The sequence below is a fragment of the Sceloporus occidentalis genome, unplaced genomic scaffold (genome assembly GCF_023333645.1).
Source record: "Sceloporus occidentalis isolate IW3139 unplaced genomic scaffold, rSceOcc1.0.p SCAF_20, whole genome shotgun sequence".
NCBI classification, from domain to species: Eukaryota; Metazoa; Chordata; class Lepidosauria; order Squamata; family Phrynosomatidae; genus Sceloporus; species Sceloporus occidentalis.
The window spans coordinates 2,924,070-2,942,056 of NW_028317000.1; the positions used below are offsets into that span (position 1 = coordinate 2,924,070).

The following is a 17,987-nucleotide window of genomic DNA, read 5'->3' on the forward strand; positions in this document are numbered from 1 at the left end:
CTCAGGGCTCCCTCTGCCTTCCCCTGTGGAGGCTGAGAGAGTGTGCCTTGGCCAAGGCGACCCAATGGCTTTGCACGGCCGAGCTGGGAATCAAACCCTGGCCTACCGGGCCTTGCTCCTAGTAGTAGCCATACCAACCATACCCGGCCATACCTGGTTGCATTGCGTAGAGGGGCGGGATAACATAAATGTGTTGTTGTTGTTGTTGTTGTTATTATTATTATTATTAACCATATCCAATAACATATAAAATGCAATCCCAGAGCAGCTCATGAAAGAGGCCAAGGGCCACCTGAGCTGCAAGGGTCTCTGAGCATAGACAGAGTGTCCAGGGGAGGGAGGGGTCTGTGCAGAGGACCTCCTCCCCCTCCCCTTGGGCACATCTGGCCAGAGGCAACCCAGGAGCCCCTTGGACCACTAGGCTGGGCCAAGAGGAAGAGGAGGAGGAGGAAGAAAGAAGAGGAGAAGGAGGAGTCCCTGCGTAAAGGCTGCGCGCCCTGCCCTCCTCCTCCTGCTGCCCAGCCCTCCATCTCTGCTGCTGCTATGGATGCTCCACGCTGGAGACCCTTTCCAAGGCTGCTCCTGCTGCTGCTGCTGGTCGGTGGGTGCAAGATGTGGGGTTGATGCAAGGGGGGAGCCTTGAAAAATCCTTGGGGGGCTTTGTTATTTGGGGGTCCCCTCTTGCTTGGAGGAGGAGGGCGCAAGGCGCAAAGGCGCATGAGGAGGCAACGCCTTTGGGGGAAGAAGAAGAGGAAGGAGAAGGGCTTGGCAATGGCAAGGCTCTCCAGATTGGTGCCTTCTTTGCAAAGGAACCCCATCAGATGGGATTTGGGGGGCACCAAGCCTTCTTGGGGGGCTGCCTCGACCCCCTCCAAGCCCCCCCCCCTTTCCCAGCTCTTCCCCCTCTTCTCCAATCCCCCTTTCCTTTCCTTTCCCTCCCTTTCCTTTCTCTCCTCCTTCCATTCTTCCCTTCCCTTTCTCTCCTCCTTCCATTCATTCCCTGCAAAAGACATATAATATGGTTCAACCCCACCACTGAAGCTTGCAAAAGGGGGCTGCTAGAAATGGCTGGGGGGTTGGGGTTGTGGTGTGTCTGGGGATATTGGGATTGGTTTCTCTTTTTCTTGGAGCCTTTTGGCCTCGGCATTCCAGAGGAATAGCCCAGCCCCAGATCGTGTGACTCTGAGACCCAAAGGTTGCTTATCTTTCATCTCTTTCTTTCCTCCTCCTTTCTTTCCTCCTCCTCCTCCTCCCTTTTCCTGCCTTCATGGAAAAAGAAAGCAGCTTGGGGGCCGGCTGCTTGCCTACATCTGGCCCCAGGCCTTTTGGGAAAGCGGCTTCTTTAAGGGGGACTACAATTCCCAAAGCATGGGTGGATTTGAGGAGTTGTATCCCCCCCAAAAAAACAAAGGCATCTCCCTAAAGCTCTGCCTTTCCTCTTGTGGTTCTGTTTTTCCCAGGCAAAGCATTTCTGGAGGAGGAAGGGTTCCAGGTTGAGGGCTGGAAAAAAGATCAGGATGGAGAGAAGGAGGAGGAGGAGGTCTGGGTTTTTCATGGTTCAGCCTGGATTTTGCTGGGAGGCCAAGCAAGACTTGCAAGAGGCCCAGATGAAGCCTCCTTCTCCTCCTCCCCAAATCCCTGCTAAAGTCCTTCTAATCTGGGGCTGGCTGGGAGTTTGGGAAGGACATCTGGGCGCCAAAGACGGGGGAGGATGGGAGGCGCAGTGGGCGACAGATGGCAAAGGGGCTTTGGGGCCAGACCCCAGAGAGAGAGAGAAACAAGGACAGCCGAGGGAGACACTCCGCAACAGACCTGGTGCCATGCAATCTCATCCTCTCTGTCTTTTTCATGCAGGGCCTGGCATTTTGATGCTGGAAACACAGAAAGGTCTGCACTCCATTAGACCCAAGCCCTGCCTGTTTAATCTTATTTTTAAATGCATTTCAAAGGTACTCTCCATTCTCACAAACCGTGGCAATAGTGTCACATCCATGACCGCTCTGCAGAAACAAAGCAGTTTGACACTGCCGTAACCGCCTTGACTCTATGCTCCAGAATTGTGGGATCTGTAGTTTGGGGATGCACCCGGCTAGATACCTCCCCAAACTACAAGTCCCGGGATGGATGGAACCATAGCAGTTAAACTGCCTTAATTATAGTGCTATATAAATAAAGCGTAATAATAATAATAATAGAAGAGGTGTAAGTAGTAATGAATATGGAGCCCTTACCTGGATTTACTCACCGGAAACTCTTCTGTAGTAATAGTCGCTACTTAAGCCCCAAAGGTGAAACTTTCCTCATGCTTGTAACTGCCTCCTTCACCTGTTTCCCCAAACACCAGCTGGATGCCATGAAGGAGATCTATTCTGTCAAGGGAATGGAGTTTCTATCAGGTTTGGGGAGCTCTGGCCAGGGCAAGTCACTTAGCTACCCTCAACTCTGTGGCTGAATATTAACCCAGTATACTTAACTGATGTATTATTCTGGGGTACATTTACATCTTGCTCCATTGGTCACCAGGAGGCATGGCTAGCTCTCTGCTCCTACTTCTTCTCCACGACAGCCTTGCAAGGTAGGATTCAGGGTCAGACTAAGAGAGAGAAAGAGATTGGGAAGAGTGGTCCCAAGGGTCACTTTGCTTGGTGCAAGAGATCCCTTCCAACTCTATGGCTCTGAGGCCTGTTTCCAGCCCTCTAACCACTACACTTTCTGATCCTTAGCCCAATGTCTCCATACCTACAACAGATGGCTGGAAGCGGAGGTGTGCACCAAAGGCAAAAAGCTGTGTCTCTTCACCCTCTGGTCTTCAGGGTTTCCCAAACTGATCCTCCAGATGGCTTGGATTTCAAGTCCCAGAATTCTTGACTGTTGGCCTAATTGGCAGGGGCTTCTGGGAGTTGAAGTCAAAAACACCTGGAGGACCAAAGTTTGGGAAACACTCTTAGTGGAGGACTAGTAAGTATGAAAGAAGAGGGTCACACCAGCCCAAGCCTGGCCTTTCCGGTGGGTGCCCTACTCTTTGTCGGAAATGCAAAGGGGGACATTACTCCATGGTTTTAAACCACCGTCTCAACGTTTCTCCACATCCTTATATTTCAAATAGGCGGATAGTTTATCCATTTCGATCGTATCTGTAAGTGTAAACATCCAATCCTCTACTTTTGGCATTTGCAAAGGGGGACATTTTGGGAAGTGCAGCCCATTTCATCCTCGCTTTTGGGATGTGTGGGTCTGGCCCTTCTCTTTGCATCCTTGGAAGAAAGCTTTCCATCTGCCTTCAAGATCCATGGCTGCAAGTTGTTTTTATTGCTCTTGGCTCCATCGAAGGAGCAGTTAGAAAATGAGGTTAAAAACCAACAACCATGAAATGCTGACATAAATTAGGCGTTGCTTTAATAATGACTGTGATGCATTGCTGGCGAGAGTGTCAATATCGGATTTCCATTTTGCTTTCAAGTGTGAATTGGTTTGTGGGTTTTGGAGTCTGGAGGAACTTGCAATGCATTTTTGGGGATGAGCAAATAAGGTGGAAAACGTCTGCCTGGAAATGTTAGGTTTCGAGGACCATTTCCCTCTAGCTACCCAACATTTTTTGGAGCAAACGTTTTGGAGGAAGTTTGCAATCCTTGCACAGAATGGGAGAAAGTCTTCTGACAACTTTGTGTCTAGTTTTGTGTGCTCCAAGGTTGCAAGTTGTAACTGTATTTTTTGCTCGTTGTTTGAGTCCATTGTGTCCAAATGGACACAGAAAGAAAGTTTCAAGGCTGGTCAGTTTCCATTGTTGGACAAACACCCTCCCCAAAAAGAACCTGAAATGGCTAGATTCACTGTCTCGTTTTCAGCTGGGGTATTTCCCTTCCAACAAGAAGAGGCCTGGAAACACAAGGATTGTAAGAACAAAGGGTTTTTATGGCACCTTAGAGACCGAAGGGTTTTTATTGTAGTGCAATTGCACTTTGAGCGTTTGTGGATTGCAAACCCGTTTATGAGACGGGTGGGGAATGATCTTGCAATAGGTTGGGCAACTGCAATGGCCCCGGGGCCAGAGGTTTATCCCGATGGGACCTTTTGGCGGAGAGGCCAAGGAGGCAAAAACCCCAAACCCAACAAGGCTCTGGAATTTGGAAATCTACTCCGGCTATTTTAAAAAAGGGTATTTTTTAAAAGGTTATCTGCAGAAGAAACTGGAAACACATCTCAAGACACTGAAAAGACGTTTGCCATGTTAGTAAATGTCCTTTAGCCAGTGTGTGTTCTTAAGGCCTTTGCCAGGGGGTTTTAAGACATCACAAAAAGGACAAAAGTTTAATTGTTTTTTAATAATAATATAATTTATTTATTTGCCGCCTTTTCCCAGGGGAATTTTAAACTTGTATTTTGCATTTTTATAGTGTTTTAACTTGGACTGTTTTAGATTTGTAAGCCGCCTTGAGTCCCTGCATTGGGAGGAAGGCGGGATATAAATAAACATAATAATAATAATAATAATAATAATAATAATAATAATAATAATTGTATACATATGCAATAAGATAGACTTAAGTTAGATCTTAAATAGGTATGAGCAGGCCAGAGCCAAGGTACTAATGTAATAAAAGTTTCATGTAGGCTGCATCTGCACTGCAGAAATAATGCAGTTTTAACTCCCATGTCTCCATCCAGTGGAAAAGTGGGATTTGTAGTTTGTTGTGGCACCAGAGCACTCTGACAGAGAAGGCTAAATATCTCATAAAACCCCAAATCCTAAGATTGCATAGTATGGAGCCACGACAGTTAAAGCGGAATCAAAGTGCATCAATCCTGCAGGGCAGATTGGACCGTTACATTGCAAGAATATACGGTTTTATTTTGAGGCCAGAGTCCCACTCCATCCAGAATGAAGGCCACATCTCTTGCCAAAACAGGACAGTTGGTAAGCCTGCAAAACCAAGCGCACGATGGCAGCCTTGTTTCGGTTTGTGCTTGTTTGAAAAATGCTGTCCTTTTCCCCCATGAAAATCTGTCACATGCTGGTTTTTTGTTCCCAATAGGCCGCAGTGGAGATGGGCTGTGACCCAGATCTCGCCCGCTGGCCACGTGTGACCCAGATGTATGGATAGATTTGTGTGGTGCGTATGTGTGTGTGTCACTGCAACTGCAAGAGCTTGCCAGGGAAGAAGGGGGCCTTTGTGTTTTGCTGCCTTCGGGTGTTGCAATTGTCTTTCACTGAGTGGTATTGGCATCCATGGAAAGGAACGGCGTTTGCAGCTTTGTCCATGTGGCACAAGGTCCAATGGTCACCTGGACTTGCTTTATGATATGGATGGATAGAAAATGGTGGCAGCCACCCACAGACCCCTTGACTGTCCCAATTTGCCTTCCCACTCCTTTATCGGCCTTTAAAATGTCCCAGTTTCTCTCTCCTCCTTCCCCCTTTCCTCTCAGCTTACTTCGGTTGCTGCAAACTGCGTTCAAAGGATGAAAGTACGATCCTAAAAGATTCCTTTTGGGAATGATAGCTGAAGAATTAGAACATATGAAATGTTGGAGGGTGTGCTTTCTTAGCCAAACAAGGGATTCAAGCGGACTGGACCCTGGCTTTGCTTTTGGGCCAGTCAGTTTTTTGCGGTTGTTTTGTGTGGAATTTATTTTGGAGCCACGGACAGAATCCATCATCCACAGAGCTGCTGGGAGTTATTTCTCATACGGATCAAACTGCATTGAGGAAAAACCTCTTGGACCTCAGATGGTTTATGCCACTGGGATAGAATTAATGGATCTGCTCTCGATACAGCTGCGTTCACTGCATTGATGCCCTTCTTCCAGCTCTGTGTTTAATCATTAAAACAATTAGAATTAGGAATGTGCAGTGCCTAAAGGGTCTATTGGGTGATTTATTTATGAATTGGTTGATTGGATGTTATACCCCACCTTTCTCTCGGCCAGGGATCCAAGGCGGTGTGTTTGACCTATTGATAAGAAGGGGAACTCCCTCCATGATTTATAAATGTTAACTCCTGACAGTAGACTTAAGTCTATGGCTGCATCCACAGTGCAGAAATAACCTGGTTTGAGACTGCTTTAACTGACCTGACTCACTGCTATGGAGTTCTGGAAATTGTAGTTTCCATACCATTGAGCCGAGGTAGTTAAAGCGGTGCCAGATTCAGTTAGTTCTGCACTGTAGGTGCAGCTTACGAATGCTTACCTTGCCAACTTCTTTCTCTCCTTTAGCCTCAAAGGTGCTCCAAGGTCCCTTGGCATGGCTTGTCTAGGGTTTCTGGCTAACTTCTTTTCTCTTTGGCGCAGCGCTGAGTGACGCAAGGGAGGTCCACCTGCCCTCAGGGCCCTTGTTCCGCGTGGAGAACACTGTCATCCGCATCCCCTGCAACGTCTCTGAGTATGAGGGTCCCACCCTGCAGCAGTTTGAGTGGTTCCTCTACCGCCCCTCGGCTCCAGACATCGCCATCGGCATCGTCAGCACCAAAGACCCCAAGTTCCCGTATGCCGTCTTTGGGCCCCGGGTGCAAGCTGAGAATGTCACCATCCACCGGGTGCGAGGGGACGCCGTGGAGCTGCAGATCAGGGACCTGCGCATGGAGGACACGGGCGTCTATGAGTGCTACACTCCCACCACCGACTCCAAGTACCATGGCACCTACAGCGGCAAAGTGGAGCTCAGAGGTAGGCCCACCTGTCTTGCCCGCACAGGCTAAAAAGAAGTAATATTTACACTAAAAACTCCTTTCTCTGTTTACCGGAGACTGGACTTTTCTCCCCAAGGGAATCCAGGCTGCCTCCATCTTTGCTGAGCTCCCAGCAGATGGACAAAATTACGAGTTTCAAGCAGGTGGAAAAGAGACTTTTTATCTGTCTGTAAATAATGTAAATAATGGCTGGAATTCTTGATCACTGTTATGAATATTTAACCTGCAGCATCTTCCATATTCCCTGGAAGTCCCCAAATCCATGCACTAACCAGGTCTGGCCCTGCCAAGTTTCCCAGATCAGAAAGGACCTGATGCCTTCAGGGTGTTCAGGCAGAATGTATAATATGTTGTAGCCTTGAGTTCTGCAGCCAAACTCAGTCCAACAATAGCAATTGCAAAGTCCCGAATTACATGAGATGACACATTGCATGTGGGGACAGTCAGGAGATGGTTGCACCCCACAGCATCTTTGGAAACACAAATATGGCCACGTCTCTGAGATTTGCATTACAGGTTTCTGAAACAATGTGGAGCAGATGGAACAAATGGAGATTGGTTGCAGGTTGGTATTGCTCTTCCTCTCCTCTTTTCCCCACAGTTGTCCCTAACAAGCTCTCGGTGTCCGTGGCTGGGTCTCCATCCCTCACGAAGCCCCCCTTCCGGAGCCGTGGGGCCACCACCGCTGCCTCCCTGCCGCAGGTGACCCTCCTGGAGAGCCAAGACCTTCAACTGACCTGTGTGGTGACAAGCGAGACCCAACAACACACCCACCTCTCCGTTTCTTTTGGGTTTTCCACCTCCACGGATCTCCGGACTTGGCAGCAGGTGATTGGAGTCCAACGAGATTTTGCCGTGGAGCCCGGGGGGCGTTTTGCTGAGCGGCATAGGACCCGGGAGCTTTCGCTGGACAAGCTGGGCGATCGCCAGTACCGGATGGCGTTGGGCTGGCTGAGGCCAGAGGACACAGGGGTGTACCATTGTACGGCCGGAGAGTGGATCCAGGATCCTGATGGCAGCTGGACGCAGATCACCGAGAAGCGGGTGGCGCTGGCACAGGTCACTGTCCAGACCATAGGTCAGTCTTTCATAGAGTTGGATGGGATCCCAAAGAGCATATAGCCCACCTCCCTCCCATGCAAGAATCCACAACAAAAGCACACCTGAAAGATGCCCATCCAAACTCTGTTTAAAGACCTCAAAAGAAGGAGAGTTGACCAGCCTTCAAGGCAATCCATTCTTCTGTCACTTAAAAGTCTGGTGGATTTGGCAGTGCTTTGTGGGTTGAATGGGGCCTTAATTTGGGGACCCGTCTTCACTTCACTATGAGATGTAAGTAGTAGTTCTGGAGAGCCGTCCTCCCTCTGAATCCACTCTGTAACCTAGTCCACTGTCCTTGTGTTCTCTGCTTCCAGCTAGCCAGCTGGCTGTGTCTGCAAGCCCTCCAAGAGTCGGGATCAGCTCCGGAGAAGCCTTGGAGCTCCTTTGCAACATCTCAGGAGTGGAGGCCCTCCTTTCTCCTCATGCGGCCTTCTCAGTAGACTGGCAGCTGGGAAAGGGACCCACGGAGGAAGGGCGTCTTGTGGCCCGACTGGGCGTGGATGGAGCGGTTGTCTTGGGCGAGAGCTACACCAACTACAACGTGGGCAACCGGCATGTGTCCCTGCAGAAACTAGAGTCCCCCGTTGGCTTCTACCAGCTGCGAATCGAGGCAGCCCAACCTGGGGATGTGGGCATGTATTGGTGTGTGGTGCGGGCATTTGTACGTTCCCCTATGTCAGAGCTGCGCGAAGTGGCCAGTGGCAGGTCTGAGGCATTGACAGTGGACATGAAAACAGAAGGTACGTGCCACATTGCAAAGTCAGCTCCTGCGATGAAGGTTGGGTGTAACAGGGAAGCAGGAATTCACGTCTTGCGTGTCTGAATTGATTCAGATAGAGGAGATAATAATTCTCCACAATTGTAGGATCTATACCAGGGGTCGGCAACCTCCGGCCCGCGGGCCGAATGTGGCCAGCGGGCGCCTTTCCGCCAGCCCCCGGTCCCTCCTGCCGCTGAAATTGCCACCGATTTCAGCCGTTCCAGCCGCCATTTTGAAGGGCAAAATGGCGGCGCCCATTAGGAGGCCCGCTGCGGCCTCCGGAGCCCTGAAACAGGGCTCCAGGAGCCGCACCGGGCCTCTGGGAGGCCCGCTGCGGCAGCCGGAGCCCTGAACGGGGCTCCGGCAGCCGCAGCAGGCCTTCCAATGGGCGCCACCCACCTCCCTCCTGGCTCTGCCCACCTCCCTCTTGGCTCCGCCCTCCTCCCTCCTACAAATGGAGGGGCGGGGGAGGAAGGAGGAGGAGGCAGAGAGAGAGGGAGGGAGGGGAGGAGAGAGAAGGAGGGGGAGGGAAGGAGGGAGAGGAGGAGAGAGAGAGGGTGGGAGGGAGAGGAGAGAGAGGGAGGGGAAGAGAGAGAGAAAAAAAGGGTGTGAGGGTGTGAGGCAGAGGAAAGAGAGGGAGGGAGGGGAGGAGAGAGAGAGAGAGAAAGGGTGGGAGTGAGAGGAAGGGAGAGAAAGAAAGTGGTTTGAGACAGTGGCATGCGTTTTTTGCTGTTTTGTGGCCTTGCCTAGTCACTTCCATTCTTACAAATATTGCTATTATTATTGTTGTTATCCTTTGGTATTCTCTTTGCAAAATCCCCCCACATGGACCTTCTTGCTCTTTTCTGGGTTGAGACAGTGTGCATGCATTTTTCCTGTGTTATGGCATTGCCTAGTAGCTTCTTGCAAATATTGTTATTATTAAGCGACTCTGCCCCCGGAGGGTGGAAACTCCGCCCCTGACATGTGGCTCCGCCCCAGATAGTGGAAGCTCCGCCCTGGCATGTGGCTCGGCCCCAGAGGGTGGAAGGTCCACCCCCATGTGCGGCTCCGCCCCTGGAGGATGGAAGCTCCACCCCCCATCTTCGGCCCTCCAGTTGTCTGAGGGACAGCAACCCGGCCCCCGGCTCAAAAAGGTTGCCTACCCCTGATCTATACCATTGTTTCTAACTGTTCTGCCTTTTTGCCACCTTCTCACATGTCTCTTTTCTCCCCCCAGCGGTGGTCCTCGAAGCCACGGCCTGGATGCCCTATCCCACCATCTACCGAGGGGACACGGCTGAGGTCCAGTGCAACGTTTCGGTGGACTCCATCCAGCCGGTCCACCTGGCGCTCAGCTGGTGGGTGGAGCAGCCTGAAGAAGATTCGGGGCCACGCGGTGCCATGATAGCCGCAGTGAACCGTGAAGGGGTGACCGACCTTGGGACCCGGCTGTCCGGCGGCGCTGTGAGCGTGGACAAAGCTGGGCCACTCAGCTACCGCCTTCGCCTCTATGGAGTGCAGCTATCGGATGAGGGGAAGTACCACTGCGCCGTGACTGCCTGGGTGCGCTACCCGGACCAGAGTTGGTACAAAGCTGGGTCTGTGAAGTCCAACGTCGTCACCGTGTATCCGTATGTGCTGCGTAAGTGGAGAGGCCTTTGTGGGGAGGGCTGGAGCGCAACACTCCTACTGTCACTCACTGAGGGCTCTGTTCAATTCTCAGTCCATTTCACAAAGATGGGTCCTCATAATTTTCTCTTGTCTTACGGAGGAAGACTTTCCAAGTGTTGTGGGACTGCAACCTCCAGCATTCCACTGGGCTGGCAGTCCCCTGAAAACTCCCAACACACCCAAAGCATTTAAAAGCATTCTAAAATACATTTTTCTAAACATCCTTGATTGTATCCAGAAGGAAAGCTCCCCAAAATGCACGAAAAGTCTAAAAAATACCCCTCTCCATTCTCACAAGCACTCCAGAATTACCCCTAAATATCTCTTTTCCTCTGCAGTCCCTATTAAAATGGTAGCCTCTGTATCACTTCCTATCACCATTTTGAGAGAGACTGCAGTGGAAAACAGAGGCATTTGGCTTGTTATAGGGGTCTGTGGACTTCAGGAGAGGTGGGGGGGGGGGCAGAATTGGACCCTGGTCCTCACCTAGTTGCCCCACATGGATGCTTGCATGAGACTCCAACTGGTTTCTGGCCTGGGTGTCCCCTGTGGACTTCTGCCTCTGTTTTGTGCCTGTTTTGACCTTTTTTCCCTGCGCAGCCATGGACACCTTGTTCATCCCACTGCTGGCTGGCATCTCCAGTGCCCTCTTCATGGGGGTCACCGTCCTTGTGACTGTCACCTGCTGCTTCATGAAGAGGCTCCGGAAGAGGTGAAGGCTGCCAGCCAGGAAAGAGGTGAGGAAGACTTTGGCCTGGAAGGGTTTCCGAGAGGGTCAAGCATTCTGCATTTCTCCCTGAGGCATGAATGCCATGTAACCATCCCATAAAGATGTACCTCTTTCCTCATTTTCCTCTTGAGGAAAGCAATTAGTAATTTCCTTCCTTCTGCAAGAAAGTCTTTTGAAAAACTGCAGATTTCGGAAACAGTTCACAATTCTGTTTTGCACAGAAAACAGCATTTTCTGTGTTTACTCTGCAGAAGATAATATTTATGCACAAAAAATCTCTGTGAAGGTTGTCAGCAATCCAGGGTTCTTCTCGTCGGGGTTTCTCAGCACTTGAGAAACACATTTTTAAAAACTGTTTCCTAAATATTTTCCCCGGCATCTGCTCTCATAGCCCCTTCCTTCAAAAGTGATGAAAGGTGCTGGTGATGGAGAAGCATTGACTAGACTGATAGGAGACATTTTGTACCAATTGCTCCTCCCTCTCTCTTACAACTCTTCTTTTCTCTTGCAGGCTCTTCGTCCATCTTTGCTTCACTGCCTGCCCTGTTTGGTCATTGTGATGAGTCCCACCATTTCTCCGTACTCAAACAACTGAGGGAGGAAACCCTCTTAAGCTCTTCCATCTTGCATTGGATCACTAATTGTGGACTGGACACACGGTTGCAACATGGGACACTGTTTCTCTCTCTGTCTCTCATCCTGAACAGCTCCTTGGATGGACACCTCTTGCATCCAACCCAGATTACTCTTCCTTTCCCTGTTGTGTTTCTGCACCAAAGCAGGACCTTCTCTTTTCCAGTTGACATGCATGTCTGTCTGTGCATGCAGCAAGGGAAGAGGAAGAGGAGAAGGCTACTTCCATCCATCCATGACTTGGGACCTTTTTGGAAGCGGTCCCTTTCCATCCCAGCTTCTGGTCTCGACTTCCAGTTTCCTGCCTCCATGGCCTGCTCTGAACGGACCCTTCTCGCCCAATTTCAGAAAATAAGCAGAATCAGAGGGGATGCCACCAGGGAATTGTAGGGTTCTCTGCAGATGAAGCTATGGAAAGGATCCAGAAAGAAATCCTGGAGATCATTAAGGATCTGGACATTAAGGATCTGACTTAACATTAAGGATGTCAAGGTTTCTTGGCTTGACCAGTGGCCCAGCAGTATCTCCAGGGAAGGAAAAAGAGAAGACTCTTGCTTGGGCCCCAGTGCTCCCAGTCAGTTGGCAGCACTGGGGTAAAATGCAAGGGTGACTTCCCATGTTCCCTAAGTTGGAAAGCCAAAACCTCCCTCCTCTTTTGTCTCTCTTAGGGCAGGGCAGTGTGTGCTTTTGTGTGTGTGTGTCTGATGGAGGCTCCTGATCCGGAAGCCAGCAGTCAGTGTTCTTGTTCACCAGTGACATTGTTCTGTAAGCTTTAGCCACATCCCAACTGGAGCTGCTTTTCCTTGACCAGAAAGCTCGGGAGAACAATCGTAAAACGAATGCACAATTCTGGGAAAGCAAACCAGGAGGAGGCATTAAGGACCCAAGGTCCTAATTTGCAGAAGGAATGGGAAAGAACATAGGGAGGGAGGGGATGGATCATTTGCTGGTGCCAAATGGGTAAGAGGGACCACAGACCCTTCTGGCCTGCGACGTGGGTCAGTTTGCAGGGATTTTGATTTCAGTCTTGTGTCTCAGAGGAGATAATATTTTTCTGCTCCACTTTAATAAGCCTTGCAGAACTTGGAAAAAGTTCCTTTTCCCCCCAAATCAAGCACAACACTTTCAGTCTTTCGGGACGAGCGTTTCAGCAGCTGGGACTTGGACCGAATGGCCACTGGCATCTGGGCCCCTGAAGGAAGCTTTCCTGATCATCCGGGGAGACCTGCCCCCTATTTCTGCCCCACAACTGCATCTCAGGAGTCTTGTTACTGAAGCACCTGTCCTGGGAGATCCGGCGTTTGACAGATTTATGGAGAGCCTCAGGAATCCAGGCTGATTCGAGGGAAGAATCTACCCAGAGGCTGAGATGCTATTTTCTGGCAGCTCACATTTTATTTTTAGATCTGTTTCTGACGTTGAACTCAGCTGGGGAGAGAAGGGAGGGAAAAGGGGGGTGGAAGCCAGGCAAGCTGGGTGTCTTGTGGGGAGGGATGTCACTGCCATATACTGACACGGATCCCATGTGGCAGCCTGTCTTGGCTCGCCCGTGGCAGGACACATCATCCCCAGAGCCGGCTTGCAGTCAGACTTGTGGAGGATGAAGGACGCGTGTGTTGTGTGTTTGTGTGTGTTTCGGAGGGAGGGGGCATTGCCGGTCCGTGAGCAGCAGTCGAAAGGATGCAAATTTCCTTGAGACATCTCAAGTTTAAATAATTTTGATGCGACAAAATGTATTTCGATTAAAAAAACATTGCAACCACTAGGTCTCAATGGTTCCTCAATGCATTTGCACACATGGCCAGAACATTGTGGAGACGCAGCAGTTAGTGTCTTGCAAAAGTGTTAGAATGAATATGTGGAACATCTCAAGGTTTGCATTCGGGTTCCAGAGTAGCTCCTGAGGGCCCTGTCCTAGGGAAAGGCAATATGGATGGGGCCAAAATCCCAGCAGGTTTGAGCCAGCAGCGGTTGCGGCCTATAATTTAATACTTCGTCCTTCTAGGCTGGGTAAAATAAGTCATTCCAAAGTTGGGAAGGCATCAAATGGTTTCACAAGAGGAAGGGAGCATGGCTTTTGGAGGCAACGTCAAAGGCCTTGATTCCAACTCCAGGAAGAACAGATTCTTCATCTCATTCTCAAACCCATTGGGTGACTTTGGGCAAGTCACACCTTGTGTCTTCCAGACATTTGTGGACCTTGGATCCCATCAGCCACAGTCCGCATCCCAGGGGATACTGGGAACTGCCATCTAAAATATCCAGAGGGCAACAGCTCGGGGAAGGCTAATGCAAATCTTCTTTTATCCTGCTGATGTGAAAATAACCATAGCCTATGGCAACAGCAACCATCATTTATTCCAGTCTACAGACCGTAAAACGGTCAGATGAAGCAGAAAATTCAAATGGAAATAGAAGCAGATCCATCTCATTCATGCAGCATAAGTTGATGGAGATATCAGTCAACTTATGCTGCATGAATATAATTTTCCCCCATGTGCCTTTGATGCTGAGGAAGCACAGCAGCCTCCAGCTTCACCACCGCATCATTTTGCTCCATCTCCCATTATCCCCTTTCCCCGTCTCAAGTAGCCTTGCAGGATCAAGACCTTTCTTGTCCCTCTGTTGGCCTCCTCCTCGGTCGCCTTGCAGGGTCCCTTTGGCAGCCAGATAGGGCCAATCCTTGGCCATATCGGCTTGAACCCAGCTGTGATCTGCAAACGTTAAGCCCCGGCTCAGCCCTGACACCAAGCGCTTAGAGGCTGGCTTACAGATAAGCCTGCCTTTAAGGCCTTGGCAGATTAAGGGCCTCGGGAGGAGAGGGATGCTCAGGCTGGTCCTTCAAATGGATTCTCTCCCATGATGGGGAGAAATTGCTCTTAAAAGGAGAAAAGTCTGCTGGGGTGCTTTTGGCGGATGTGTTTTAACACGTTATTTGGTGCAAGATGGATGCTCAAAACAGGCCATTCAAAGATGAGGTGTGAATGCAGAGAGAGCTCTGAAAACATCAGAAACAAGGCTGCGGCACACGTCCAAGTCCTCCTGGACCATACTCCTGTTTGATCTGGCCCCCATGGGCTTTTGTGAGTCAAGTGGCTTAGGAATCCAACCCATCACTCAAACCAGTTGGCCAGTTGAACAGCACCTGCCCAACCAAGAGAGGAGGCAAGATGGATGCTGGAGCTCAGCAGGGAACTACAGTGGTCCCTCCACAATCGTTGAATGTGGGAAAACCCACTTTTCTTTTTACCTGAGAGAACAACTCTCTAGGAATCCCCAGGTCCTCCAGTGCAACTCTGTGGTCAACATCTGCCAGATGTTGATCACAGAGTCATGCGTAAATGCCTAGAGAAGTGTTTTCTCTAGGAACTTGTCAATTCTCCATCACAACTCTATGGGTCAACTTCCAGCAGAATTGCGCTGGAGGGCTTAGAGATTCCTGAACATATTAATCTAAACTGCAAATAATCAAACCCCAAAAGTCAAAACTGCAAAAGTGGAGGGCGAACCGCATTTCGGAGAGACGGAGCCAAGAGGGGGGCAAGTGGGTCAAAATGCTTTATTTATTTAGATACAGAATTGTTGAGGGAGAGGATTGGCACATGCAAGTCTAAAAGATGCCAGTTTAAAAGATGCCAGCCAGCAGCTGGATCCAGACCACCGCTCAGAAAAGTTCCTTTTGGCTGGAGGATTCTGGGAGCTGTAGTCCAAAAAAGAATGCAGGGGCAGCAGGGGTGGAGTGGGGGCCCCCAAGTCAGGGGAGCAGTGACTCTGCTCTGGGTTTCCGCTCTCAAAGCCATTTGGCCCTGCCTCCAAAACAGATTTAGCTCAACTTTGAACAGCAAACATGAAAACTCAGATTCAAAGCTCTATGGCACTGAGACAGAAACCACCAGCCGCCCCTGCTTTTTCTTTTAAAGTAACTTTTCCAATCTCTGGGCCAGATGAAGCCTTGCTTATCAGAGATGGCCAGTAACTGACCGCTGTAGCCCCAGGGGAAGAGAGACCAGGGTCTTAATAGTAATAACAATGATGATGGTAATAATGCCCTCTTGCTGTTTCCCAGCTTGTGAAAGACCTGGGCACAGAACATTTCTTTTTCTGGATTCCCAATAATTTCACTGACACAACAAGAAACTCTGTGCCTGAGAGAGAGAATGCCCCCAAAGTGACAATAAGAAGAGATTGGGCAAAGCGGAACTTGACAGAGCTATGGGGCAGGAAAAGGCTTAGTGGGGTCACCATTATGGGAAGGAGATGAGATTTGGGAGGAGACAATCTCTCATTCCCTGGTGCTTTTACAACCTTTGCGTTCACCCCAGCCTTTGGTACCACACTGGCCCCCACTTGCCATTCCTCCATTCTCTCCCTCCCTCCTTCCTCCCTCATCCTCCAAAACAGAGATTGGAAAAGTTATCCGTAGCCCAAGATAGCTCAGAATATTCCACTTCTCCTGTAACGACAGGCATAGCAATGGGTTTGAACAAAGTGCAAGGTTGCTTTTCACATTCTCTTGTGCTCATTTATTGCCTAGGTCCATGGCCTCTTAGTCTCTCTCTCTCTCTCTTTGTGCATGTGTTTCATTTGCCCCACAATACCTCCATCCCAGAGCAAATGCCACCAGCTGGTCAGTGCTCTGCCAGTACTCCAAAGCACAGGAGACATCCACCATCTCCATCTCCCTGCCCAGCTTACTCACCCCTCCTTGGCTTGGTCCACCTTCTCCCTTGGTTGAGGCCCCTGTGCCCAGCCTTGGGTTTCTCCTGCCCCCCATTAAACCTTGGATTCACTCTCTGGGCTGGTGAGGTTCCCATTCCTCTCCTTGTCCCCATCTCCCCCTTTCTCAGTCCCTTCCTCCACTTTCTCATCCAGCTGGCTGGGTATGGACCAGTAGAGGTGGGCGTCCATCCTGGCCGCGGCCTCGGACAGTTCCTGGGCGCTGCAGCTGGGCGTCGGGACCTCAAAGGTCTGATGGAAGCTGTTGTAGTCCACCTCGTAGAAGCCGTCCTCCAAGGAGAGGACGGACATGAACCGGTGGCCCCAGAGGACTTCGTCCACCAGGTAGGAGCTCCGGGCCTGGCAGGTCATCCCTGCAATGGGAGGAAAGAAGAGTTTAAATATGCAGAAAAGGGTCAGAAAACATGTCTCTTAAGTGCCTGATAAGGAGAGTCCTGGGCTGACGAGAATTCCTTGCAGTCTGGGACATCTTCTGCACAAAATTCACAAGTGCTAGAAACAGTGCTTTCTGTGCAGGCAACAGAAAATGCTAGATTAGTCCTTTGTAGGGACTGAAAAGTGTTCCACTATTCTTGGTCTGGGGTCAGGGAAGGGAACACCAGAGGGTTGTGGGTCCACATATGTGTGTATTGATGGTGGAGAAGCCCATGATACCTCTCCTGGGGTGTGCATATATGTGTGTTCCTGTCCCCCACTTACCTGTAGCCTCCACCATCCCTTCCAGGATGACCACGATCTCAAACTCATCCTTCTGCAGCTGATCCTTGGAGACTTCCCAGAAGGGGCTGTGTTCGTTGATTTCGTGGCTGATGATGAGAGGCGAGACAAGGAAGAGGCGGTCATCGCCGGTCTCGAAGCCCACATTGATGTCCGTCTGGTTGAGGGGGATGAACTCTCCTTCCTGGGTCTGCTTGGACTTGATCAGCTTGGCCCGGATGGAGGCCTCCACGATGTGGGAGTTGCGCAGGTCCCCCACCCGGAACATGAGGCAGAGCCGGTCGTCCCGAAGCGAGATGACTGCGTGGGTGGAGAAGACCAGCGTCTCTGCCCGCTTGTTGGGCTGGGAGATCTTGACGAACATGCAGCCCACCATGAAGGCATTGACCATGGAGCCCAGGATGGCCTGCAGCAGGAGGAGGATGATGCCCTCGGGGCACTTGTCCGTGATGACCCGGTGGCCGTAGCCGATGGTCGTCTCCGTCTCGATAGAGAACAGGAAGGCTGAGACGAACCCGTTGAGGTTGTTGACGCAGGGCGTCCAGGCATCGTCCCCCAGGTGGTCCAGGTCGCCTCGGCAGTAGGCGATGAACCACCAGATGAGGCCGAAGAAGAGCCAGGTGATGGCGTAGGCCAGGACGAAGACCAGGAGGCTGAAGCGCCACTTCAGGTCCACCAAGGTGGTGAAGATGTCCGTGAGGTAGCGGTAGGTCTCCCGCACGTTCCCGTGCTGGACGTTGCACTTGCCGTCCTTCTCCACGTACCGCTGCCGGCCCCTCTTCTTCTCGGCCTTCTCAGGCTCCTCGCCTAAACGCCGCGCCAGGGCCGGGTTGAGCTGGCGGGAAGGGAGGGCCACCTTGGATTCGGACACCGGGGTCTCGGGGATGGCGGAGAAAGCCGAGTTCTCCTTCGCCATGTTAGCACCTGGGAGGGCACTTCAGGTCCTTCAAGGCTGCGGGGGGAAACA

The 17,987-nt window shown here is 50.8% G+C and overlaps 2 protein-coding genes across 5 annotated transcripts in view; one reads left to right on the top strand and one right to left on the bottom strand.

The window, feature by feature from the left end:
• The first annotated feature begins 433 nt into the window (after positions 1-433).
• IGSF8 (immunoglobulin superfamily member 8) lies at positions 434-13,319 on the top strand. Its single transcript, XM_089483077.1, has 7 exons — positions 434-601; positions 6,292-6,666; positions 7,291-7,767; positions 8,105-8,530; positions 9,770-10,174; positions 10,804-10,940; positions 11,445-13,319. Exons 1-6 carry the CDS (start codon positions 544-546, stop codon positions 10,917-10,919), a joined length of 1,857 nt encoding a protein of 618 aa, XP_089339203.1. The 5' UTR covers positions 434-543; the 3' UTR covers positions 10,920-10,940; positions 11,445-13,319.
• Positions 13,320-15,116: 1,797 nt separating this feature from the next.
• LOC149301736 (G protein-activated inward rectifier potassium channel 3-like) overlaps positions 15,117-17,987 on the bottom strand; it is a 38,881-nt gene continuing 36,010 nt past the window's right edge. For all 4 annotated transcript variants that reach the window (XM_089483079.1, XM_089483080.1, XM_089483078.1 and 1 more), the window contains 2 exons: positions 17,003-17,972; positions 15,117-16,656 (listed from right to left, as the gene is read on the bottom strand). In XM_089483079.1, the coding sequence (XP_089339205.1) occupies positions 16,340-16,656; positions 17,003-17,936 (1,251 nt within the window). In that variant the 5' untranslated portion in view covers positions 17,937-17,972 and the 3' untranslated portion in view covers positions 15,117-16,339. The remainder of the gene's footprint in view (positions 16,657-17,002; positions 17,973-17,987) is intronic.